This window comes from Lutra lutra, chromosome 12, assembly GCF_902655055.1.
Source record: "Lutra lutra chromosome 12, mLutLut1.2, whole genome shotgun sequence".
In the NCBI taxonomy this organism is placed as follows: domain Eukaryota; kingdom Metazoa; phylum Chordata; class Mammalia; order Carnivora; family Mustelidae; genus Lutra; species Lutra lutra.
The window spans coordinates 25,272,992-25,298,833 of NC_062289.1; the positions used below are offsets into that span (position 1 = coordinate 25,272,992).

The window sequence follows — 25,842 nt, forward strand, 5'->3', positions numbered from 1 at the left end:
AACCTCATAAAGCTATTTACAGTCTTTTGCATTTATACCTCTTTTATTTTTTGCCCGAGTAACCAATAAATTGAGTAACTCATAGTTTCTACTTCCTGCCAACTGCTAATGTATATTATTAAATCTGACCACAGTGATTTATTAATTAGAAGTCTTTGGTTATTAACAAAAATCAATTGATTTAGCATATGCCAGAATGAGGGGCATATGTGATGAAGAGACAGGGATGTCTCATTGAATCTAAGATGGAGAACATAGTTGGGCTCTAGGAAGAACCGATCCCAAGAATCAGAAGGCCAGCAGGAATTCCAAGAGTCCTTTCTGTTGGCCTCTGCTTTCTCCTCAAAGTTCCTTCATTTGTTTTTCTTATAACCGCTTTCTCTGCTTCTCAGTGGATAGAGGATGGTTTCCCCTAACCCTCAGCTTTGCAGCCAAATTCCAGGTGTATGGAAAATCCGTCTTTCCATCTCAGATCCAAATTCCCCAAGACTGGAGTGGCCTACAGTAGATTTCTATCCCTGATTTGAGTCAGCAGTGACCAGGGAGTGGGGTTATGCTAAACAACCCTGTTAGGTGGGAAGATAAGAGAAAAGGATGGGGAGATCAGCAGACTGACACGGTGAGGCAGGCAGACACTAAAAATATTTTTGTAAATAAAAATACGGTGACAAAGACTAGAGACCCATACACGTTTTGTTGTAGGATCATTTTGGGGTTATTTTGCCTAAAAAATTTTTTTTCAACCTTGGGAGAAACTTGCAGATTTAACTTTGAAAAGATACTTACCTTTTTTTTTTTTTTAAGGATTTTATTTATTTATTTGACAGAGATCACAAGTAGGCAGAGAGGGATACAGAAAGAGAGAGAAGCAGGCTCCCCACTGAGCAGAGATCCTGATGCGGGGCTTGGTCCCAGGACCCTGAGATCATGACCTGAGGCGAAGGGAGAGGCTTTAACCCACTGAGCCACCCAGGCACCCCAGATATTTACCTTTTTGAGTGTGAATATAATTTGAGATTCCTAAGGTAATGGCATGTTCACTGAAGTAATGAGTAGGTTTTAGCTTTATGTATGTGTATAATACTTAAACATGATACTGTCTTCACTTGTTGGGAGACAGGTTCTAGAGTGGCTCTCATGCAAATACAAAGGGAGACCCACGTAATTTAAAGTTTTCCAACAACCACATTAGAAAAGTGAAGCAGGTGAAATCAATTTTAATAATACATCCATATGTATTTATGTATACATAAAAAGAGGGTTTGTAACTCTTCTGCTTATTAGAAGAGGTCATCATGGGATTTAAATATGCTAATAAATTTGAAAGTGCTGGGAGAAACATTTAAAGGGTTATATAAGCATAAAGCATTATTTTAATTAACTGGGGGAAAACCCACTACATTTTGGAATCAATAGCTATCATTTCCTGAGGTTTTACTCTGTGCTGGACACTGTTCTAAGCACTTCATATGTGTTAGGTGATTTAATGATGACGATGCTTGTGGAGCAGGCGTGCTCATTATCATCTCTGTTGTGTAAATGAGGAAATGAAGACATAAAGAGTTAAGAAACTAGCCCAAGTCACGTAGGTTGTAACTAGTTGAGCTGGAATTGGAAGTGGAATGTGCTTTTTTTTTTATTGTGGCAAAATAAATACAACATAAAATTGATCATTTTAACCATTTTTAAAAAGAAAGATTTATTTATTTAGAGAGACTGGGGTGGCGGGGAGAGAATGCAGGGTGGGGAGGGGCAGAGGGAGAAGGAGAGAGAGTCTCAAGCAGACTCCACACTGAGCACAGAGCCCAACATCCATCTCAGTCTGACGACCCTGAGATCATGACCTGAGCTAAAACCAAGAGTTGGACACTTAGTGGACTGAGCCACTCAGGTGCTCCTCATTTTAACCATTTTTGAGTGGACACTTCTGTGGCATTAAATATGTTCACTTGGTTGTTTAACCCACCATCCGTCTCCAGAACTTTTTCATCTTCCCAAACTGAAACTCTACCCATAAACACTGACTTCCCATCTCTACTGCCTCCAACTTCACCGTTGGGAACCACCATTCTACTTTCCTCCCTATGAATTTGACTACTCTAGGAGCCTTATATAAGTGGAATCATACAGTATTTGTCTTTTTGTGGCTGGTTTGTTTCACTTAGCATAAAGTCTTCAAGGTTCATCTATGTTGTAACGTGTCAGAATTTCTTTCCTTTTTAAGGCTGAATAATATTTCAATGTATGGATGTACCATATTTTGTATCATGATTCATCCATTGATGGACACTTTGGTTGCTTCTGCTTTTGCCTTTTGTGAATGATGGTGAACATGGTGTACATATATCAGTACGAATCCCTGCTTTCAGTCCTTTTTGGGTGTATGTATATCCAGAAATGGAATTGCTTGGTCACATAGTAATTATATATTTCATTTTTTGAGAAATTGCCATACTCTTTTTCATAGCCCCTGCACCATTTTACATTTACATTTACCTCACCAGCTATGCATGAGGGTCCCCATTTCTCTACATCCCCTCCGTTATTTACTTTTTTCTTTCCTTTTTTTTTAAATAGCCATTTTAATAGGTCTGAAAGCGGCATCTCATTGTGGTTTTGATTTACATTTCCCTAATGACTAGTGTTGTTGTACATCCTTTCATATATACCTGTTAGCCTTTTGTATGTCTTCTTTGGAGAAATATCTGTTTAAATCCTTTGTCCATTTTTAAATTGGATTGTTTTTGTGGGGTTTTTAGTTGCTGTTTTTGAGTCAGAGATTTTTGTTTGTTTGTATATTGCAGATATCAGTCTTAATAGATACATTATTTGCAAATATTTTCTCCCATTTTGTTGGGTTGACTTTTCATTCTGTGATAGTATCCTTTGATGTGCAAAAGCTCTTAATTTTGGTAAAGCCCAACTTATGTATTTTTTCTTTCAATGTCTTTGTTTTTGTTGTCATATCCAGGAACTCCTTGCCGAATACAATGTCATAAAGCTTTCCCCTGTGTTTTTTATTTCTGAGTTTTATGTCTTGTCTGTGTCTGTACCTCTTGTCTCTGTCTCTGTTTCTATTTTTCTGTGTTGTTTTTTTCTATATGTTTATAAATTATTGAAGCTTATGTATATGTTCTCTCTCTTTTCTTCCCTTGTTCCTTTCTTTGTTGTTGATCTGTTTGAAGGTATTGCAGATATCATGAGATTCCATATATCTCCTAAAAATAATGGCATTTTCCCCAAATAACTAAAACCCCATGATTGGTACTGCTCTTGGAACTGGGCAGCTGGGGCTGCTTCTCTGTGCTTGGTACTTTGGAGTGACTTTCTTGCATTTTTTCTAAGTCTCTCCATTCCTCCCTTTCTCCTGCTCCAGTGCCTGAAAGGTGGGGCTCCTCGAGTGCTTCTCTTTTAGGAATCTCGTTGAGGGGTGCCTGGAGGGCTCAGTCGTTAAGCGTCTGCCTTTGGCTCAGGTCTTGATCCTGGGGTCCTGGGATTGAGCCCTGCATTGGCCTTCCCGCTGAAAGGGAAGTCTGCTTCTCCCTCTCCCCTGGCTTGTGTTCCCTCTCTCTGTCAAATAAATAAATAAAATCTTTTTAAAAAAGTGGAATCTTTTATTGGGAATTATAGTACATTTTCTAATTATGTTGAAAACAGAAGCTTAACTTTATTTTGTTGATTTTATTGTTTACCACTATATATACCATATTTTCCTCCTAAATTGTTTTTCTCTTTATTTTTGTATATTCCTTTAACTGGTTAGCATGTACATATTTAGTGTTGTAATTATTAATTACCTTTTTTCTCTCTCTCCAGCAATGAGCTGAAGCTTTTGGAGGAAGCAACCATTTCAGTCTGCAGGTCTTTAGGTAAGGGGCAAATGAGCCTGGGTATATATGTATGTGTGTGGCATTTGTTTCAAAATTTCTGTTACAGGTTTTGGTAGTGTAAGATGAATTGAATTAATGAAGTGACATATTCTTGATGATAATATTTAATAATAATTACTTCTTCAATTTATGGTGCTCAATGATGCCACTAGAATGGAACATTTAGTCAATAGGAAAAGAGACACGTGTTTAGCTTACTTACAGGAGTGGTAATGGACTCTGCTAAGCCATGCTCTTTCAGCTTGTTCTTTTCATTTTTTAATTGAAGAATAGTTGACATACAATGTTACCTTAGCTTCAGGTGTGCAACATATAGTGATTGATTTTGAATTGACATTTATATATGTTAGGAAATGCTCATCATGATAGGTCTTGTTATCATTTGTCCGCATACACTACAATATTATTGACTCTGTTTCCTTTGCTTTACTTTATGGTCCCTGTGACTTACTTATTTTATAACTGGAAGTTTGTACCTCTTAATCCCCTTCACCCATTTCACCCATTCCTCCCTCTCCCCCGCAATTGCCCCCAGCAACTACCACTTTGTTCTCTATATTTATAATTCTGTTTTGTTTGATTTTTTTTGTTTGATTCCCCATATAAGTGAAATATAAGTATTGATCTCTCTCAGACTTCTTTCACTTAGCACAGCACCCTCCCTGTCCCTCCATGTTATTACACATGGCAAGACTTCATTCTTGTTTTTGGTAGAGTAATATTCCGTTATATGTATATACCACATCGCCTTTATCCATCCGTCTATCATTGGCCACTGTTGGCTGTTGTAGATGCCACAATGAACCTGGGAGTGCAGGTAGCTATAGAAGTTAGTGTTTTTGTCTTCAGATAAATACCTTGAAGTGGAATTGCTGGGTCATTTGGTAGTTCTATTTTTAATTTTTCTGAGGAACCTTCATACCGTTTTCCACAACAGCTGCCCCAGTTTACATTTCCTACCAGTGAGGCACGAGGGTTCTCTTTTCTCCACATCCTGGCCAACACTTCCCAGTTCTAGTCTTTTTTATTTTAGCCATGCTGACAGATGTGAGGCGAAATCTCATTGTGCCTTTGACTTACATTTCCCTGATGACTAATGATGTTGAGCATCTTTTCTTATGTTTGTTGGCCATGTGTATGTCTTCTTTGGAAAAATGTTTGGGTCTTCAGCTTCGTTTTTAATCATGTGGGGGTTTTTTGGTGTTGACTTGTATGAATTCTTTATACATTTTGAATATTAACTTTTTTTTTAGTGACTTTATTTTTAAGTAATCTCTGTACCCCGCGTGGGGCTTGAGCTTGTAAGTGTGAGAACACGAGTTGCATGTTCCACTGATGGAGCCAGTGAGGCACCCCTTGAATAGTAACTTCTTATTGGATATATGATTTGCAAATATCTTCTGCCATTCACTAGGTTGCCTTTTCATTTTGTTCCCGGTCTCCTTTGCTGTGCAGAAGCTTTTTAGTTTTATTTGGTCCCACTTGTTTATTTTTTGCATTGTTGCCCTTGCCTAAGGAGACAGATCCAAAAAAATATTGCCACGACTGAACTCCAAATTTACTGCCTGTGTGTTCTTCTAGGAGTTTTCTGGTTTCACGTCACACTTGTAGGTCATTAATCCATTTCAAATTTATTTTTGTATATGATGTAAGAAGGTGGTTACATGAGAGGACCCTTATTTTTTTCTTCTTCTTTGTTCATTAGACTTTTTCTTTTAACTGTTACAATTAAGTGTTCCTCATTATACTTTTTTCTTTATGATTTTGCTTGTAATTTGATGAAGTTTTTTTTTATTGGTTTATTAAGATCTTTTTTAGTTCTGAAGTTTTCTATAGTTATGGCTTTGATTTTACTTGTGTTTGAGTTTCTTCTCCTCCAACGTAGAATCACCTGTTAACATTCAGGTTCGATGTCCGTTCTTTGCTTTCCATATCTTCTTTTTTCTTTGTCATCTTTTACTTCTTGAATTTACTCTTTTATGTCTTTGAGTCAATCAGTGCTTTATACATAACAGTTCTGTCAAGATTCTAGTACATCTTTTAGTTACTTCATTTTTTGGTTTTTAATCATTCTTTGTTTTAATCATTCTTTGTTTTTCCTGAACTTTAGACTGCTCTCTTTTCATTATACTCATTTTCCCCAGTGGCTTTCTGTTGTTGTTGTTTTAAATAGATGACTTTCTCATCTTCCACTGATGATGCTTGTTACTAAATTCATTTGACAGTTAAAAAAATATTTTTATTTATGTATTTATCTACCTATTTATCTGTCTGTCTATTTGAGAGAGTGAGAAAGAGCAAGAAAGAGCATGCACAGGGTGTGGGGCAGAGGGAAAATTAGGCTCTCCGCTGAGCAGGGAGCCCAGTGCTGGTCTGGATCCCAGGACTCCGGGATCATGACTTGAGTCGAAGGCAGACACTTAACCAACTGAGCCACCCAGGTGCCCCAGTCCTTTATTTTTTTAAAGTAGCTCCATTCCAATGTGGGGCTTGAATTCAGGACCCCAGGGGCCATATGCTCTACTGACTGAGCCAGCCAGGAGCCACACTGTTTGATAGTTTTGATTCAGCTCTTTGGATGAAATTCTAGTATAACTTATTCCTTACCTGAGTGTTACTGTTACTATTTTTTCTTATTCCTTAAACCAGCAAATATTTATTGAGTTCCTGCTATATTTTAGGCTCTTTCCTATACCCTGTGCTTTGTATTCCATAATGTAGTCTATATTCTGGCAAAGAAGACCGACTTGGATTCCTAACCTCATGGGTCTGTCTGAGTAGGGGAGTCAGATCATAAATAAATACACCTACTCTCGTGTAGTACGTCTCCTCAGAAAAATAAAGCAGGGTGAAGGCCAGGGAGCACCCATGTCGGCACGTTGTTTGCTGTTGGAGAGAGTGTGCTCCTAACCTTGTCCCTCATGTGGATCCTGTAGGTGCCTGTTGAATCTGCTGTTAATTTTAGCCTGAAGGTGGGCTGATTCTGTTTTCTAACCTAATTTCTAGAAGCCAAGAAGGTTTTATTTTGTGTAGATTTTGCTTGCTTTAAACGGGACTCTCCTGTACCCTTACTCCTTGGCTTTGGAGTGTGAGGGAATTACAAAATTCCTGGATTGAACATCCGGATCAACAGTCTTTCTCCCTGTGCCTTCCAGCATATGTTGTTCTGTGTCTGGGGTGTTTATTTCTTCTCAGTTGTTTTCTGGGGGTTGTAGCCTCAGAGCTGGTGTAGAAAGTGACTTGGTGGGAGTTTTCTGGTTGGAGAAGACAGTGGGGGGAGATTTTGTCTTCGGAGGTACTTTGAAGCTGTTAGCCTTGCAAACCGTCCATTGATTACCAAGTAAATACTTAGATCATTTCTATAAACTCTGTCATTAGTGAAAGTATTCTCTGTTTTGGTGGGGAGAAGGACTATTTGGATTTAGCATTTCTGTGAATTTGTATCTGTTTGTATGTTTTCATGGGTGTTTGATTTTTTAAAAGTTTCACACTTCTAGAAATGAGGGCCAAATAACCCACTAAACGGCCATAAAGCTCATCTTTCAGTTTCACTCATTTCGACCTCATGGGCAGGCCTCATCTGTATCTCTCACTGTTACATTCTACCCATACTTGAAAGTATGAAATACGTACAGAAAAGCTGACAACTGAAAAGGATATACAAAACAAACAACAGAAACTGGTGTGTTCTCACATATTAGATAGAAACCTCAGGAGTCATATCATTTCATTCGTAAATATCTCGTAAGAATTTTTTTTAAAGGAGACTAATGCCATTATCTTACTAGGAAACCATTTTTAGCGTTGTCAAATAGCCACTGAGTATTCAAATTTCTAATGGTCTTAGTTTTTGTGAATCAGAAACCATATAGAATCTGTCTGTTATTATTGGTTATTATTGGTGTATCTTTCCATAACTAGTTTCCTCCGGCAATTGTCTTTGTCGTCTTTTTCTCCTATTTATGGAAGAAAGTAGGTAGTAGAGTTTCCTCAGTGTAAATTTTGTTTGCATCCGCATGGATTGTTAACTTTTCTCTGTTCTGTTTTCTGTATCTTTGGTATTGGATTTGGGGACACAGGGGTATTACAGTGAAAAATTGGGAAAGGTTCTTTCAGGGGCTGGGAGCAAGTCCAATCTCTCACCCAAATGGAAATTCTCTTTATAATACCCTTATCTTAGTGTTATTCAGACTTTGGTTGAATTCCTGTAGAGATAGGGAAGTCCCTTCTTTACACAAAAGCTGCTTAAGTTAACAGATTGCTACAACTTCTAGTGTCAAATGCATTAGTTTTTTTTTTTTTTTTTAATTAAAAAAATCTTTGGGGCACCTGGGTGGCTCAGTGGGTTAAAGCCTCTGCCTTCGGCTCAGGTCATGATCCCAGGGTCCTGGGATTGAGCCCCACATTGGGCTCTCTGCTCAGCGGGGAGCCTGCTTCCTCCTCTCTCTCTCTGACTGCCTCTCTGCCTACTTGAGCTGTCTGTCAAATAAATAAATAAAATCTTTTAAAAAAATCTTTTATTGGAGTGAAACTCAACATAAAATTAACCATTTTATTTATTTATTTGTTTATTTATTACTAACATATAATGTATTATTTGCTTCAGGGGTACAAGTCTGTGAATCATCAGTCTTACACAATTCACAGCACTCACTCACTATAGCACATAACCTCCCCAATGTCCATAACCCAATCACCCTCTCCCCCCACCCATCCCCAGCAACTCTCAGTTTGTTTCCTGAGATTAAGATTCTCTTAGGTTTGTCTCCCTCCCTGGTCTCATCTTGTTTCATTTTTTCCCTCCTTGCCCCCCACAACCCTCTACCCTGCCTCTCAAATTCCTCATATCCAAGAGATCATATGATAAATGTCTTTCTCTGATTGACCAATTTCACTTAGCATAATATCCTCTAGTCCCATCCACATCATTGCGAATGGCAAGATTTTGGGTCTTTTTGATGGCTGCATAGTATTCCTCTGTGTGTGTGTGTGTGTGTGTGTGTGTGTGTGTGTGTGCGCGCGCGCACACACCCCCCCCCCCCCCCCCCCCCCAAATCTTCTTTATCCATTCATCTGTCATGGACACCTAGGCTCTTTCCATTGGCTGTTGTGGACCAAATAAATTAGTTTTTAATTTAAGTACCATTGTTATCTTCATTTTACAGTTGAGGACACAGTTGAGGTGTAAGGAGGTGAAGTAAATTGCTAGGTGTCATAGCGAGTCAGTGATGGAGCTGGGATTCGCACCTAGTGAGACTCTGTAGTCTAGTTCCATTATGCTTTTCTGTCTTCATATTAGCTATCTCGTTCCCGCTCTGGCTTCTGAAGCTTATTCAACCTCAACATAACATTTGATTTTTTTTTTTTAAGATTTATTTGTTTATTTTAGAGAGAGAGAAAGAGAGAATGTGCCAGGGTAGGAGAGGCAGAGGGTGAGGGGAGAGAATCCCAAGCAGACACCCTGTTGAAGCCAGAGCCTGTGTGGGGCTCAAACTCACGAACCTCAGATCATGATCTGAGCTGAAATCAAGATTTGCGTGTTCAGCCAACTGAGCCACGGGGTGCCCCATAACATTTGATTTTTGCCAATTAACTTTGATTCTGTTAAATTCCGTGAAGGTGTTTTAGAGTAGCGAGTCTGCCATTGGGTGGTGGTGTTTAAACATCAGGGAGCATACTTTGTCTTATTAGTTGACTTTCCCTCTTACATCTTGTCTAAGAGTCCTGTGAAAACTTAATTGTGTTAGAGTGTCAGCTCCATCAAGACCTGGTGTTCCAAGTATCTTCTTAGTCCCTGAAACAGTGCTGGGTCCACATAAGTACTTCAGTAAACACGTGCTGAGTGAAGAAATGCAGAAGGAGTATGAAGCTTCAATTACATAGGTTCAATAACTGGTTGCTCTTTCCAACAACACGGGTTATTTTGCTTTGTTTTGTTTTGTTTTGTTTTTAAATAGATAACCATTTATAAATTCAAACACTTACTTATAAAGTCATTCAGTAATAAGGGAGCTATTGAGTGAACACAAGATTGTGAAGTTGGGGGTCTGAACTATGCTTGTAGTCCTAGCATCCCCAGCTCTTTGTTTCAGTATTTTTATTTACAATAGCTCAATAATATTGATTCACATAGAGACACACTGGCGAACATGAACTATCTTAAACAGTTTATCTTGATATCTCAGGGTATTCACTCGTTAAACCCCAAAGCTTGAAAGAGAAGTAGGAAATTTTTGTCTCAAAGTGAAACGGATTAGATTTAATATCTAATTACATATCTATTCTTTTTTTTTTTAAATTTTATTTATTTATTTGACAGAGAGAGATCACAAGTAGACGTAGAGGCAGGCAGAGAGAGAGAGAGAGGGAAGCAGGCTTCTTGCTGAGCAGAGAGCCCGATGTGGGACTCGATCCTAGGACCCTGAGATCATGACCTGAGCCGAAGGCAGCGGCTTAACCCACTGAGCCACCCAGGCGCCCCTACATATCTATTCTTGATGGTAAAAGTTGAACAGAGCCTGCCCGCACATGCTGCACTTGCTGCTCCCAGCGGGGTTCTCCATCCCGCAATAAGGGGCATCACCTGGAAGAGACTGGAGCAGAATCTCTGGTCCCATTTGACACATGCAAGACCAGAATTTAAACGTTAATGACTGCCTTGTGATTTAAAGGCGCATTAGACTTTGGGAAGCACTGTTAACTTCAGTAGGTGCAGGGAGATGGACCTGGGCTTCTGCACGGCAAGTGGGGTCCCAGATAATGCTCCTGCCACTGCTCTGTGAACCATATATCCAACAGCAAGGTGCTCCTGTTTCATGACAATGAGTAACTTGCATTGACTCAAGCTGTGACAAGAACACTTACCCAGCAGGCCGACCCGAGTCAACTTGACAGTTACTGAGCACAAAGCAGGTATGCTGTCATGGTGTACTTATTCCCATGCATGATTTTTTAAAGTATACATACCTGGATTTTAAAATATTTAAAATGTATTTGAAGCTTGGTACATCTTTCCAAATCTTTGACACATTTTCAAGAAGTTCAAATATATGCATAGAGATGGCAGCAAAAGCATAGACCTCGGGTCTGCATAAAAATGAGTTTTTCTGGCAGCACAGGCCAGTGTGTTTGAGTGTTTGCATTTCCATTTTTTGAAGCAGTTAAAAATATATTTCAGAAGAAAAACAAATATTCAGAAGTCTGGAATCTTCGTTGTTTGAAAACCATTCGTAAAGCAAGAGGACTGGGCATTTGTCACTAACATTGTTGACTTTGGGCCCAACACTTAAACTTTCTGGGTCTCTTTTTTTTTCCTTTTAAAGATTTTATTTATTTATTAGAGAAAGAGTGTGCTGCAGAGAGCACACACAAGCCGGGGGCGGGGGTTAGAGGGAGAGGGAGAAGCTGACTTTCTGCTGATCAGGGAGCCCTGTATAGGACTTGATCCCATGACCTGAGCTGAAGGCAGACACTTAAACAACTGAGCCACCCAGGCGCCCTCTTTTTCTTCAGTAAAATTAAAAGTTCTGACTAAACAGTCTCTCCCTTCCGAAGAGATTTTTCTTTAAGTTTTTATTTAGGTTCTGGTGAGTTAACAGACAGTGTAATATTAGTTTCACGTGTGCAAGACAGTGATCAACACTGCCATCCAGCACCTGGTGCTCATCAGAACAAAGGCCCTCCCTAACCTCCCCATCACCTGTTTCAGCCATCCTCCCACCCCCTCCCCTCTGGCAACCATCAGTTTGTTCTCTAGAGTTAAGTTTCTTGGTTTGCCTCTCTCTCTCTCTTTTTTTCCTTTCCTTGTTTGTTTTGTTACTCAAATTCCACATATGAGTGAAATCATAGGGTACTTGTCTTTCTCTGGCTGATTTCGCTTAGCATAATACCATCTAGCTCTGATGCGTTCTTAACCTTTGTCCTTCTGTGATGGCTAATGGTGTAAATTCCAGTTCAGATCCAAAGACCTGAGAACCCTAAGGGCCAGTGTTTCAGTCCCTGTGCAAGGGCAGAAGACCAATGTTTTAGTTCCACAGTGAGGCAGAGAGAGAGGATTGAGCCTTCCTCTGACTTTTGTTCTGTTCAGGCCACTTTGGAGAGGCCAGTTTGCTTTGCTCAGGTGAAAATTAAAGTGCAGGAACACCTTCACATACACATCCAGAAATAACCTTTAACCAGATATGTGGGCGTGCTGTGGTCCAGTCCCATTGACACATAAAACTAACCGTCACATATGTGTTACTGTGCAGACTGATAGAACTTTATATTTTCATTAAATCTAATTTTTTGATGATAGAGATTGGTATAGCACAGCATTTTAGAGCCAAGGATTGGAACCAATAGACAAGGATGTATCCTTGAGCAGTAACAACAGAGACATGAGGATCTGTGAAATGGAGGTGATATTGGTGCTTTTCTCCCATAGTTCTTTTTTTTTTCTTTGTTTTCAATTTCTTTTTTTTTTTAATTTTTAAATTTATTTTCAGTGTAACAGTATTCATTGTTTTTGCACCACACCCAGTGCTCTATGCAATCCATGCCCTTTCCAATACCCACCACCTGGTTTCCCCCAACCTGCCACCCCCCGCCCCTTCAAAACCCTCAGATTGTTTTTCAGAGTGCATAGTCTCTCATGGTTCACCTCCCCTTCCAATTTCCCTCAACTCCCTTCTCCTCTCTAACTCCCCATGTCCTCCATGCTATTTGTTATGCTCCACAAATAAGTGAAACCATATGATACTTGAATCTCTCTGCTTGACTTATTTCACTCAGCATAATCTCTTCCAGTCCCGTCCATGTTGCTACAAAAGTTGGGTATTCATCCTTTCTGATGGAGGCATAATACTCCATAGTGTATATGGACCACATCTTCCTTATCCATTCGTCCGTTGAAGGGCATCTTGGTTCTTTCCACGTACAAATGGCTATCAGACACATGAAAAAATGTTCATCATCACTAGCCATCAGGGAGATTCAAATTAAAACCACATTGAGATACCACCTTACACCAGTTAGAATGGCCAAAATTAGCAAGACAGGAAACCACATGTGTTGGAGAGGATGTGGAGAAAGGGGAACCCTCTTACACTGTTGGTGGGAATGCAAGTTGGTGCAGCCACTTTGGAGAACACTGGAGATTCCTCAAGAAATTAAAAATAGAGCTTCCCTATGACCCTGCAATTGCACTACTGGGTATTTACCCCAAAGATACAGATGTAGTGAAAAGAAGGGCCATCTGTATCCCATAGTTGGTTTTAAGGATTAAATGAGTTGATGTGTGTAAAGCGCTTAGTGTATATTAGTCAGTGTCTGTTACCTGTTGAGAAAAGTGAGGTTGGAGAAGAAAAGTAACTTGAGTTTTAATATTCCGTTAATTATAGACTTGGATCTAGAGATCAGATCTTCTGATTCTCATGACAGTATCTGCTTGATTCTTTGTCTGTATTTGCCGAAATGCTCACCTTTAAAATTAAAAGTTTTTTAAAACAAATTCTTTAAAATTTTTTCTGATCAAATAACTTCTCCCTGGCCATATTGCTTTATGTTTCTGTTTATTTTTCGTTAGAATGATTTATGATTATCTGAAAAGAGTTTTACCATTCTAGTTTATTGTATTCTATATACTGGGGATCATTTTTTGTTTTTTGTTTTTTTAACACTTGCTTGCTTTTTTTCTTTTCCTTTCCTTTCCTCTCCTTTCTTTTCTTTTTCTTTTCCTTCCCCCATGCCCTTGGAGCCCAGCATGGGGCTTGAACTCATAACCCTTTGAATAAGACCCGAGTTGAGATCAAGAGTCAAATGCTTAATGACTAAGCCACCCAGAGGTCCCTAACATTTGCATTTCTAAAGAGAAAAATGTGTATGTGTATAAATTGACTATATATCAACTATTATTTTGAATTCTGAGATGAATTGGCTACTTTCTCATACTGTGTCTGTCATTTTCAGCTTACAGATCATTTTTGGTTCAGAATTAAGACCAAGCAGCAATTTCTCTCATTGTTTATTTTTCCTAATTAGATTGAAAGTACAGTAAGGTTTGTCTGTGGAGCAACTTCAGTTTGACAACTTGGTTTTATAAATGCTGTAATATGTTCACTTTGATTTCAGTTAATTTTAACTTTCTAAAACCTTATCTTCTCTTGCAGTTGTAAACAACCCTCGAACAGGAAACCTTGGTGCGCTAATTAAGGTCTTCCTTTCTAGAACCAAAGAACTAAAACTTTCAGCAGAATGTCAGAAGTAAGCTGACTGATTAAATCATGTTCTCTTTATATTTAGAAATATGAGGGTTTTTTTTTTTTTTGGTAGAAATAGATTATAGAATTTTGAAAGCTGTAAAGGAATTCTCATTATTAAAAAGTAAAAGAGAGGTTATAATTTACTGTCCAAATCATTGTGGTGGGATTATGAATTCTGGAATCTGTTTGATTTCAGTATTTTAGACAGTCTTCAGAAATACATTGCTTAAGGTTAATAGTGATGTAATTATTATTTAAAAAGGTAGTTCCTCTCCATTATCACCACTGCTCATATTTAGTTTAAATAATGACTAAGTTTGAGGATTATTTCATTCCACATTATTTCCTTTCTGTCTTTCCTAGTAGATGAAAAAAGGCTCAGATTAGACATTATAATATTATTTTAATTCCACTATAGCTAACATAGGTATTATAATTTTATATTTGATACATTGGAAGGTTAATCTATGCACTCAACCATTTTTTAAAACCATTTTGGATGGCAGACTCTTAAGAAATGGTTCATTGCCCTGCTTCCAAACAAATTAAATTTAAAAAATTAAAAAATTAAAAATTAAAATTTCTCTTGAGTTCATGGTTACTAATACAAGTAGCAAGTATTGTACGGGCTGCTAACAGTGCCCTACTTAAAATTTTGGTTGGGTGCTTGCATATATTCTCTTTCTGTTATTATACTTAAAAATTTTTTTTCACTTTTCCTTGAACTGCCTGTGTGTGGGACAAGTATGAAGTTCAGAACAATGAGCAGTCAGGCCTAAGGAAAATATTTTTATTAGGTTGACTCACTAAAATACAGAGAATGAAACATGAAGGAGACTGGAACAGTGTAATAAATCACGAACCATGAAGAGATAGAGTTATTGTCTTTATGTTACAAGCAGAAGGGGCAAAATGTGTGAGAAATGAACTAGGTAGTGCTCATGCTCTTGATTCAGTATGGATTCCTGTGTGATTTTGGTTTTTCCTTTGCAGCCACCTCTTCATTTGGCAGACACACAATGCTTTGTTTATTATTTGCTGTTTGCTGAAAGTGTTCATCTGTGAGATGTCAGAGGAGGAACTGCAACTTCATTTTACTTATGAAGAAAAATCTCCCGGCAGTTACAGTAAGTATTGCCTTTGAAGATGTTCTAGGGATAGCGTGTGTGACAGGGAAGGATAGAATTTGAGGAATAAAAGTAGAATTTTGAAAATTCTAATTTTTCTTTTTATAATTTTCACTTCTAAATGACCTGGTCCTCTCACTTTTTTTTCCTCCTATATTTATTACAATAAGCCAAGACTCAGAAATTCTTTCTTTCTTTTTTTTCCTTTTTCTTCTTATATAAGAAAGCAAGTAGGATTGAAACTTTTATTTGCTTTGGACTTCCATGAATATGGAAAATAAAGTTAAAAATCACAAGCATACCTTTCAGAAAACAAAGATGTCAACTTTGTTTTTATTACCAGGGTGATGCATTAAGGAAGACAGCCAATCAGAATCGCAGATTTTGTAAATGTTAAAGATGACTTTCATAGGACAGAACAGTCTCTGGGTCTTTGGGACTACTTGATCAGATACAACGTTTAAGGACAATTTTACGATGCTGAAATGTGTGGTCTTTTTCTGAAGACACGGGGAGAGGTTACCATTCTCTCATGATATTGCCGGGATTGTGTTATGGGGGTTTTTGCCAGTAGTTAGGAAGGTCTGTAGTTGTCCAGATGGTGTTTCATTTCTTAGCATTAAAACTTATAACCAAGGAGTAGAAGGGCAGAATGGGATTCTTACATGAAATATGGGGAATATAGTATTTTGCATCCCACCTTCACGCTAACTTGTCTCTGAGGGTAAAGGCAGTGTTGCTCCTGAGGTCCCTGGGTTCATTTTTCAAAACACATCTCTGCCCTCTTTAGGCTTTTTGCCTACCTACAGCTTTATTTATTTATTTATTTATTTTTAAAAGATTTTATTTATTTATTTGACAGAGAGAGATCACAAGTAGGCTGAGAGGCAGGCAGAGAGAGAGAGAGAGAGAGAGGAGGAAGCAGGCTCCCTGTTGAGCAGAGAGCCCGATGCGGGACTCGATCCCAGGACCCTGAGATCATGACCTGAGCCGAAGGCAGCGGCTTAACCCACTGAGCCACCCAGGCGCTCTTCCTACAGCTTTATATGTTGATTTTTGAGTTTTAAGAAATAAATGTGTTCCATTTACTATTGTGAGAATCTGTATTTGCTAAGCATATACCGATGTTTAAAGAGAGCTTTTAATCAGAACTGTGTCGTGCATGTGTTAATTTTGCAAGGCTGGGCTTTGTTTTTGTGATGCTGAAAGTGCCAAGAGTGGCCCCGCTTGGGGAGTTGCAGACCTTTCCACAGAGGGTCTCACTGCAAGAGCGGAGTCCGCGTTTACCCCATGGCGCCTGACAGCTGAGCCAACCAAGAACCTGCAAACCCAGCACTCTGTTCTGCTTTATGTCAGAACAGTCATGCTTGCATTGTACTTTAAAATAAATACAATAACATTGTGTTAATATAAAATTATTTGTCATACATACCATTGAGTAAGTTGAAGCACTTCAGAGATATACTGTATTTATTTTTGAGGCCCAGAAGGACCCTCTTTGAACCCATGCTCTCCACTCATAGCCCAGTTTGAGAAGCATGGTGTGTGTTTGTTTTTTACGATTTTATTTATTAGCACACACGCATGCGCACGCACACACACTCACTCACATACACACGCACACACGAATGGGGGAGTGGCAGAGGGAGAAGCAGACTCCCCGCTAAGCAGGGAGCTGGATGTAGGGCTTGATCATCATCAGACTCTAGGATCATGACCTGAACTGAGGGCAGATGCTTGAGCCACCCAGGCATCCCGGGGAACATGGTTTTGTTGTACATCCTACATAACCTCAAGTGAGGGCAGCATAAAAATGACACTTTTCAGCCATGGGGCACATTATCAACACGTTTATCTCACCAAAAGAGCCATCTGTGAGGTCTGATACTGGTAATTTTGTCTGTGCACTGACAGATTGTCCTCTTTTTTTATATGGAGTTAGCACTTCAGGATTTTATACACATTGTTTTGTTTTATTCTTTTCCTTTATAGTTGAGACTGCTGTTGATCCACCAGTTTTAAGTCCAGTAAATATCTTTCTGAGGTTAAAGACTTCCCATTTTGGCATGTGTAATTATTTTCATTTTAGTCATACATGTTGTTAGTTTGAGATACCTACTTATCACTGGTGTTAAGTCCTTTTTACATTTTCTTTTAATGTCTTTTTATAATTTGTAGAAGTAATAAAATTAAATGATTACATAGATACTGTTAAATGGTTAAAAAAAAAAAGCTCACTGTACAGTACCTAAAAACATCTGTTTATCATTTAGAATGTGAATCTTGAAATCAGATGTGCGGGAGACCACGTGGGAGACTGCGCAAGGGTTGAGAGACTAGACAGTAGTACGGGTTGCTCAGAGGTTGAATTGACAGAAGCGGAGGACCACCTACAAACAGCTGAGCAAAGTCAGCTGAGGAATTTGAGGCTTTTTTTTTGTTCCATTCACTGTAATTCTGCTGTGATGAAGTGGATGTTGCCGGCACATGAGGGTCATGTGACTCTTCGTAAGCTCCCCATTTGTAATAGAAATTTGTGAGACTGTCCTGCGTGAACATTTCCCCACAGGCTCTGTATGCGTGGTGGCAGATTGTTTGCTAGAGGGAATTTGTATCATTTTGTAAATATAACTCTTTCCACTAGTGCATGCCTTTGAGCATAGTCAAAGAGGACAAAACTAGCTCTGGGCAAAACTATATAGTACTATAAAATTTTGTCTGTTTTCCCTTTGCCTTCAATGTGAGTATGGCCTTCTGTCTTGGGATCATCCCCCATTACCCCAAGGTAGTAACTGATAGGTTTTGTATCTCATAAATCCAATATTTTAAGTTCTTAGGGATATGATTTTTTTTTTTTTTAGGGGTATGAATTTGTAATTTGTTTCCACAAACACTATGGTGGTTTGTTTCTTTATGTGTTTGATGATGTTGATTGTGAGCTTTTGTTTGTTCATCTTAATCTGAGGCCCCAAATAAAGGAGGGATTTGCATTTGCTTCTAGAGGGATCTAGACTGCATCCCCTGAGGCCACTTAACCTCCTTCAGAGGTTCTTGGCTTAATGCGACCACTTGGGGTTCAGCTCCCCAGTAGCAAGCTGGCGGCACGCCTTTGTAATGGCAGCTTGGGATTGGCCTTCATCGTCTGGGTCACCCTACCCTCCGGGTTTGTTTACTGCTCAGCATTTTACTGTGGATTCAAGCCACAGTCTGCTCGCCTGTGGTTGTTCTTTTTGGTTATGGTGCAAGGGTCCCTGGAGATTTCCTCTACTTTCTGGAAGCCCATCAGTGCACTAAAAAGTGTATTTTAGCCAAGAACTAGTTGTTTTGTACATGAGGCCTCTTTGGAGTAACTACTCTACTAATATTGTCGCCAGTGGAAGGCAATTACAGTTTCTTTACAAATATTTTTACATCTTTTTTAGATGAGGGAAGAAGTCTTTGGAGATTGAGACTGAAGATAGAAACACACACACACACACACACACACACACACGTCTTTGGAGATTGAGACTGAAGATAGAAACACACACACACACACACACACACACACACAGAGGGGAAGAGAGCTGGCTGCAAAGCCCAGGGATGTGGGGGGCACTAGGATGAAGAGCACAGAGCGGGAGCGTGGGTTTGTGCTGTGGGAGCATGCCACCTGTGCCAGCAGCGCTGTGGGCGGGCAGTGGGGGGACGGAGGACCCGGTCACCTGCCAAGAGCTGGCGCACATGGCAGCTAGTTAGCGCGGCTCTGTGGAGAGTAGAGAAGGGACTGGAGACTTGTTGAGTCCAGGTAAAATGCTTGCTTAACCACATTTCCTCAGCATAAAATAGTTTAATATAGATGTATTTTTAAAAATTTTATTTTGTAGGAATTGCTCTCAAGCATAGTGGATTGAACCCACATGCTTATCTTTGCTTTATTCTGAAACCCGGATAAAATATCAGTGAAGGGACTTTTAAAAAGTCCTGAATTTATTATTAGTTTAAAGAGCAGGAAAGGGGAACACAATGTTAGTAACATTTTTCAAGTTGGAAAGTTGAGTAATGATGAACTCTACTGATCAGTGAAAGCTGAAGGTTAAATGCCTTTAGGGTCGGAGAACTCCCAAGAAACAGCCAGTTCTTGTCATAGAACCCTGGAAAGGCTTAGGAGTCGGAAGTACCAGGTGTCTCTGAAGGCAGACACCTTGGAGGAGTGATTGAAGGAGCAGCTGGACGCTCAGCTCTTCTCCAGCACCACGTGCAGTCAGGAGATCACCACCTCCCTGGTTAATACTAGAATGTCTTCTCCGAGGGGCTGAACCAAGAGGACCTTCCTATGGGAGCTCTGGGGTGCCGTGGAGGGGTGGTCCACTGAGAACAGGGCTAAGAGCAAAGGCTACAAATGGAGGAGTGAGGCATCTTGACATGGCTTCTAAAGGCAGGCACTGGGGTTGTACCCACTACATCCCCTTCCCTCCAGAAGGCTGATGCATACACTTCTGGAGAAAATGAACCAAAACCAGGAAAAAGATGTAGAAATGCTGATGTTTGGGTGTCCTTCTGTGATACAGCTCCAAACCCTCCTGTGTGAGCCACCACTTGGCAGGTGGTGCCTGTGCACATGGAGCTTCCATCAGCATTGGCCTCCTTCTGGCAAATAAATGGAGAATCAAGGATCCTGAACAATTGGAAACAACTTCCAACTTCTGAGAGATCAAAATGAGAAAAAGTGGTAGAAGATAGAATATTTATGGAAATTTTAAAAAATCCATAATCATACTTCTCTAATATAACTTTCTTTTCCTTCCTTTCTTTCTTTTTTTTTTTTTTTTTTAAAGATTTTGTTTATTTGCCAGGGAGGGAGGGAGAGAGAGAGAGAGAGAGAGAGAGAACAAGCACAAGCAGGGGGAGTGCCAGGCAGAGAAAGAAGCAGATTTCCTGTTGAGCAAGGAGCCTGACGTGGGACTCAATCCCAGAATCCTGGGATCATGACCTGAGCTGAAGACAGGTGCTTAACCGACTGAGCCACCCAAACGTCCCAACTACTTTCCTTTTCATTCTACTCTGGCCGAAGACATTTTTATGTTTTTATTTTATTAATTTTTTTTGAAAGATTTTTATTTGTCAGAGAGAGAGGGAAAGAGAGAACACAAGGGAGCAGCAGGCAGAGGGAGAAGCAGGCTCCCTGCTGAGCAAGGGGCCTGTTATGAGACTCAATCCCAGGACCCTGGGATCATGATCTCAGCCAGAAGCAGACACTTAACCGACTGAGCCACCCAGGTGTCGTCCCTGACTGCAAACCTTTTTGAGACTTTCTGGAAGTATATTCAAAACCCATGATTTATTCATTTAACTAAATGAGCTAGAGGTGAAACTTTTGAAACTAGTTTTGAATTCTTTCAGATGGCCGAAGTGCTTTGGCTCTCAAGGCAGCTGCGTTTTACTCTTCTCTTATTTTTGCTTGGACTAATCCTTAGGGCCTGGGGCAAGCTGTAGCTCAAGAGGTAAACCTGAACTTGGTAGATGAGTTGTTTCTGTTTTATTTTTGTCTTAGTATAAAACTCAAAGAGTTTAATTTCATTAGTTGAGTAATGAAAAAAAAAAAAAAAGAAAGAAACCATTCGCTAGAAAGGACTCACGAAAGCATGGATTTATTCTTTTGAAATATTTTGCATATAAGATTTGTCATCTGTCTTTGCAGAAAAATTAAAGTGCTTCTAGGACCTCCTGAATTGTTCTTCACCTTACAATAAGTGATAGTGTTTTTGATATTCCTCTCTTTTCTCTCCCTTTCTTTTCTGTTATCAGTGGAACAAAATCGTTAAACTTTATTGATAGGCTTGCTTTCCGATTTCAAACTATATCTCAAAGCTGTAGTAATTGAAACAGTGTGGTATTGGCATTAAAGCAATACAGATCAATGGACCAGAACAAGGAGCCCAAAAATAAACCCGTGCATATGTGGCCAATTAGTCTATAACAAAGGTGCCAAGTATATATACAGTGGAGAAGGGCAGTCTCTCCAGTAATAGCGATGGGAAAATCGGAGAGCCGCATGCGAAAGAAGGAAACTGGAGCCCTGTCTTGCACTATACACAAAAATTCATTCAAAGTGGACTGAAGACTTGAATGTAGGACCTGAAACCATAGGACCTGAAACCTTAGAACTAATAGAAGAAAACCTAGGTGTAAGCCCCCTGCCATAGGTCTTGGAGAAGATTTTTCGAATCTGACAGCAAAAGCAAAAATAAACAAGTGGGACTACATCAAACTAAAAAACTTCTGCCAGCAAAGGAAACCATCAAGAAAATGAAAAAACAGCCTATTGAATGGGAGATGTTACTTCCAAATCATGTATCTGATAAGGGGCTAATATCTAAAATAGGGAACTCAGCCGGTGGCTCGCTCGGTCGATGGAGCGTGCAACTCTTGATGTCAGAGTCATGAATTCAAGCCCCACATTGCATGTAAAGTTTACTTAACAAAAGCAGCAAAAATCCTAAGGGTTCAAAAATCTTAGACCTCTTTTCCAGTTATTGTGGTGCATGGCCCCGTGAGCAGCAAAGCTTCCATCACTCTGCATGGATTGGTGCGGAAAGTCCTGCACAGGACCAGTGCGAGTGCCAGAAGTTTTGGGAGATGGTGGAGCTGCAGATCCGCTTGAAGAACAGTGACCCTCAGGAGGACAGATGCCTCTCAGCACTGTCAGGCTTAAGTCCACTCCCAGTTCCAAGTTCTCTGTGTATGTGTTTTGGGGGATCAACAGCACTTGATGAGGCCGGGACTGTGGATATTTCCCACGTGGACATTGGGATGCTGAAGAAACTCAACAAGAAATAAAAATCACTCAAGAAGCTGGCCAAGAAGCAGATCCCTTGAATCCTGGGCCCAGGCCTGAATGAGACCGGCAGGTTCCCTTCCTTGCCGACCCACAGTGAGAGCATGGTGGCCAGAGTGGATGAAAAATAATAAAACTGGGATTTAAGAGGATAATACTTTAAATTGGCCTAGAATCTAAGTATGTGTAATGCACTACAGTACTCTGTCATGTATATATTCTGTATAGTTTGTAGTTGCTTACTAAAATCTATTTCTATACTTTCTCCAACGTACCATGAAACTGTTTTCTACCCTCTTCTGTTACCAACAGTTTTTATACTATGCTCAACATAGAAAAAGAGAAGGCATATTTTATAATAGAACCTGGAAGACTGTATTATCCTTGAGTATAATTAGAAATATTTCCATTTGACTACAATAATAGCAGACAGCCAGAATTATTACAGATTTTATTGGAATATGTGGGACACAGTCTCATAAATATTGTAATGCATTAAAATGTAGATCAATTTGAATTTTAGAAAAGAGTGAGTCCATCTGCTTTTACTTCGTTTACGATTATTTTATAGACACATACTCAGTTTTTCTCATTAGAAGTTTAAATATGATTTTGTAATACTTTAGAATAATTCCAATATTAGTTTCACAATTGAAACTGCCAATTACAGACTCTACCATAGTTTTCTGAGTATAAGTTTATAGTAAATACACTCTAGCTTATGTGTCTTTCATCTTAAGGAAGTCAGTTTTGCTCTGAACTTTTTAGGCACTCGGGGAACCTGTTTTTGGAATATAGCTCTGGTATTTCTTGATTATGTTTTTAATACTTGTTTTTGGCACAGTTGAGCAGCATTTAGAAACCAACACCTTGACTTTGTGCATGCAAAGTAAGCAACAATGAGCTCTCTGTGTTTTAATATTTCCATGTTACCTGATTTAAATGACCCATATGTGTTCTTTTTTCTGGCTGCTGCTTTGTTTTCCATTAGTGCTATTTTTTCCCTCTTCCTCGAGTGAGTGCTTTTTTCGTTATTCTTTTCTCCCTCTCTTCCCTTCCCTTCCTACTCTGGTGGAAGGTATTCGATTATAACAGCATCCTGGTCTTCTCTGGTTCCCTCCCTAGGGAGAGTGTGGTGTGTATGAATGGGTGCTGAACGACTCAGTTGCACGTGTAGATGACGGGAGTTGTAAGGGACCATGGATATCATCTGCTCTTTCACTTGCTCCTTCCCCTGGTGTCACTCACAGGGACGAGAGAAGTAAGCTTAGGGCTTTAAAGCAGGGGAAGCCCAGATAGAGGAGATTTTAGTGACCTTGTTCTGCACAATACGTACGATAACAATTTATATTTATACGTTGTTAGAGGCTATTTCTAAATTGGGTATTTAAATCAAAGACTTCCAGTATGCGTTGATGAATGTGTAACAGATCACCTTGATGTGTAAATGAATATGGGCGATTTCGTATCTCTCCCTCAGATTTATTGGGGGTTTGTATTTGGGGTCTTCAGTGAGACATGGTTGACTGACTGGATTTTTTCCAACTTTAAAAATAGTTTGTAAGGGTTTTTTCTTTTTTTTAGGTTTTTTTTTTTTTTTTTGAGTCTGTATTTGGGTTCAAACCCAGTCTCTGCCACTTATTTTAAGTTAACTGACCATTCTGAGCCTTGGTCTCTTTATCCGTAACATGATGGTGATGATCATACCTTCTCCTTAAGAGTTATTGTCAGGATTAATGTGACATGAAGAATGAAATGCTTGGCACAGTGCCTCTCCAAGAGGAGGGTACTCAGTAAATGTTAGCTATGAATATAATATCCGAGAAATATGAGGGTATTTGCCTGGAGCTGTAAGAGGCAATTTAAAACTCTTTAAGAGAGAAAAACTGTGGGTTTAAAACTTGACACTAAACATACTGAATCTCTTCAGAGTCCTTTGCTCAAAGATCTTCAGTTTACTTTGTCACTGACCTGAAGATTTCAAGGACTTTTCAGATTCTCTTTCCTGTGAGAAATGCATGAGTGTTAACTATAATTTTTGGCAGGTGAGTTTATATTTACTTGTTTTTATTGGCGCTAAGGAAGATACTTGGCTTCAAATGAAAGCTGAGTGATATAAACGTTGCTTGGAAAAGAATGCCCTATGAGTGACTTGCTTAATGTCAGACATGGTAAGCAGTCAAATCTTGTCACTCTTCACTTGATACACAATTATTTGCTTCTAGCTTAGTCCCAGAAATCAGAATATGGTATTCTTTTTTTTTTTTTTTTTAAGATTTTATTTATTTATTTGACAGAGATTACAGGTAGGCAGAGAGGCAGGCGGGGGAGGGGGAGGGGGAAGCAGGATTCCCACTAAGCAGAGAGCCCGTTGTGGGGCTCCATCCCAAAACCCTGAGATCATGACCTGAGCCGAAGGCAGAGGCTTTAACCCACTGAGCCACCCAGGCGCCCCAAGAATATGGTATTCTGTAGCAATGTTTTTGTTTTAGTAATAGAAGTTGATAGAGATTTCAATTGGAGATTGCCTGTTCTTGTCTTTTGTTGTTAGAGTTTTGGCCTTAACATGGTACATTTCACTTGTATGAAATGTATTTATCATAATTTCATTACTAAGTTGATAATGATGCTGTGAATATATTCTTTAATTGACCTAAGCTGTAATCTTGGCAGAAGTCTTGGTTTAGATGGCACATGGAATACAATACAGAATCCTCTTCACTGTGTTAAGATTTGAGGGTGAGATATGCTTGTACCCCTGAAAGGAAAAAATCCAACCCTCTCTGGTCCTTAGCATTTGTTCCCTCACTTTCCGTAATTAAAAAACTTCTGACCACTTGGCTGAACAAGGATATGCTGTTAAAATGGTCTGCTGAGGGGCACCTGGGTGGCTCAGTGGTTAAGCCTCTGCCTTCAGCTCAGGTCATGATCTCAGGGTCCTGGGATCGAGTCCCACATCGGGCTCTCTGCTCTGCAGGGAGCCTGCTTCCTCCTCTCTCTCTCTCTCTGCCTGCCTCTCTGCCCACTTGTGATCTCTCTCTGTTAAATAAAATCTTTAAAAAAAAAAAAAGGTCTGCTGATTTGGTCTGGGATATTCTTTAGGGAATGAAGGAATGATTTTAAATGTCCTTACTTGGGTCTGGGTCACTGCATTCTGTAGGATGAGCCAAGGGATGACACTGTAGCAGGTTGTATTCGGTATGTATCGTACGCCAGGAGATGAACTTGGAGCAGGTTATTGACTCACATGGGTTGTGTCGGACCACTTTGGCAGTGAGAAGGATTTTAGTTACGTCTGCTTTTTATTGTGTAGCCTCAGAGACCAGTGTTACTTATTTCCAAGTTCTGTTTTCTCACTGGTTGAGCTAAACCTGGCACTTCTAGAGTATGATTTAATGTAGTTACTGAATTTGGTTCTTGCCATGTTTTCTTTGTAGCATTGATTGGTGCTTTTATGATTCAGTATTCTCTTCTAGCTCTGTACTCACCTTTCAGAGGGTTACTGTGCCAGTTCCATTTATGAAAAGTCAGGAAGGAATTTCTTCATAATTTCTGAATGCCAGGTGATAGTGTGGTCTAGAAACAAGAATTGCTAAACTTTGAAATTCCCAGTCCTTTGATGCTTCGGAAATAACCACTAGATTTGTACTAGGCCCTGGGTATGGTTTGGCGAACACGTTTTGAGTATATGTTTTGTGTTAAGCTCTTTGTCAGTCGTCATTCTCAAGAAGTACAGAGTCCAGAGGTTCCTGGGTTAAGCGTCTGAC

The 25,842-nt window shown here is 39.5% G+C and overlaps 1 protein-coding gene across 2 annotated transcripts in view; it reads left to right on the top strand.

Annotated features, from left to right (window-relative positions):
- DYM (dymeclin) overlaps positions 1–25,842 on the top strand; it is a 349,065-nt gene that overhangs the window by 58,012 nt on the left and 265,211 nt on the right. For both annotated transcript variants that reach the window (XM_047696791.1, XM_047696790.1), the window contains exons 3-5: positions 3,817–3,869; positions 14,039–14,132; positions 15,125–15,258. In XM_047696791.1, the coding sequence (XP_047552747.1) occupies positions 3,817–3,869; positions 14,039–14,132; positions 15,125–15,258 (281 nt within the window). The remainder of the gene's footprint in view (positions 1–3,816; positions 3,870–14,038; positions 14,133–15,124; positions 15,259–25,842) is intronic.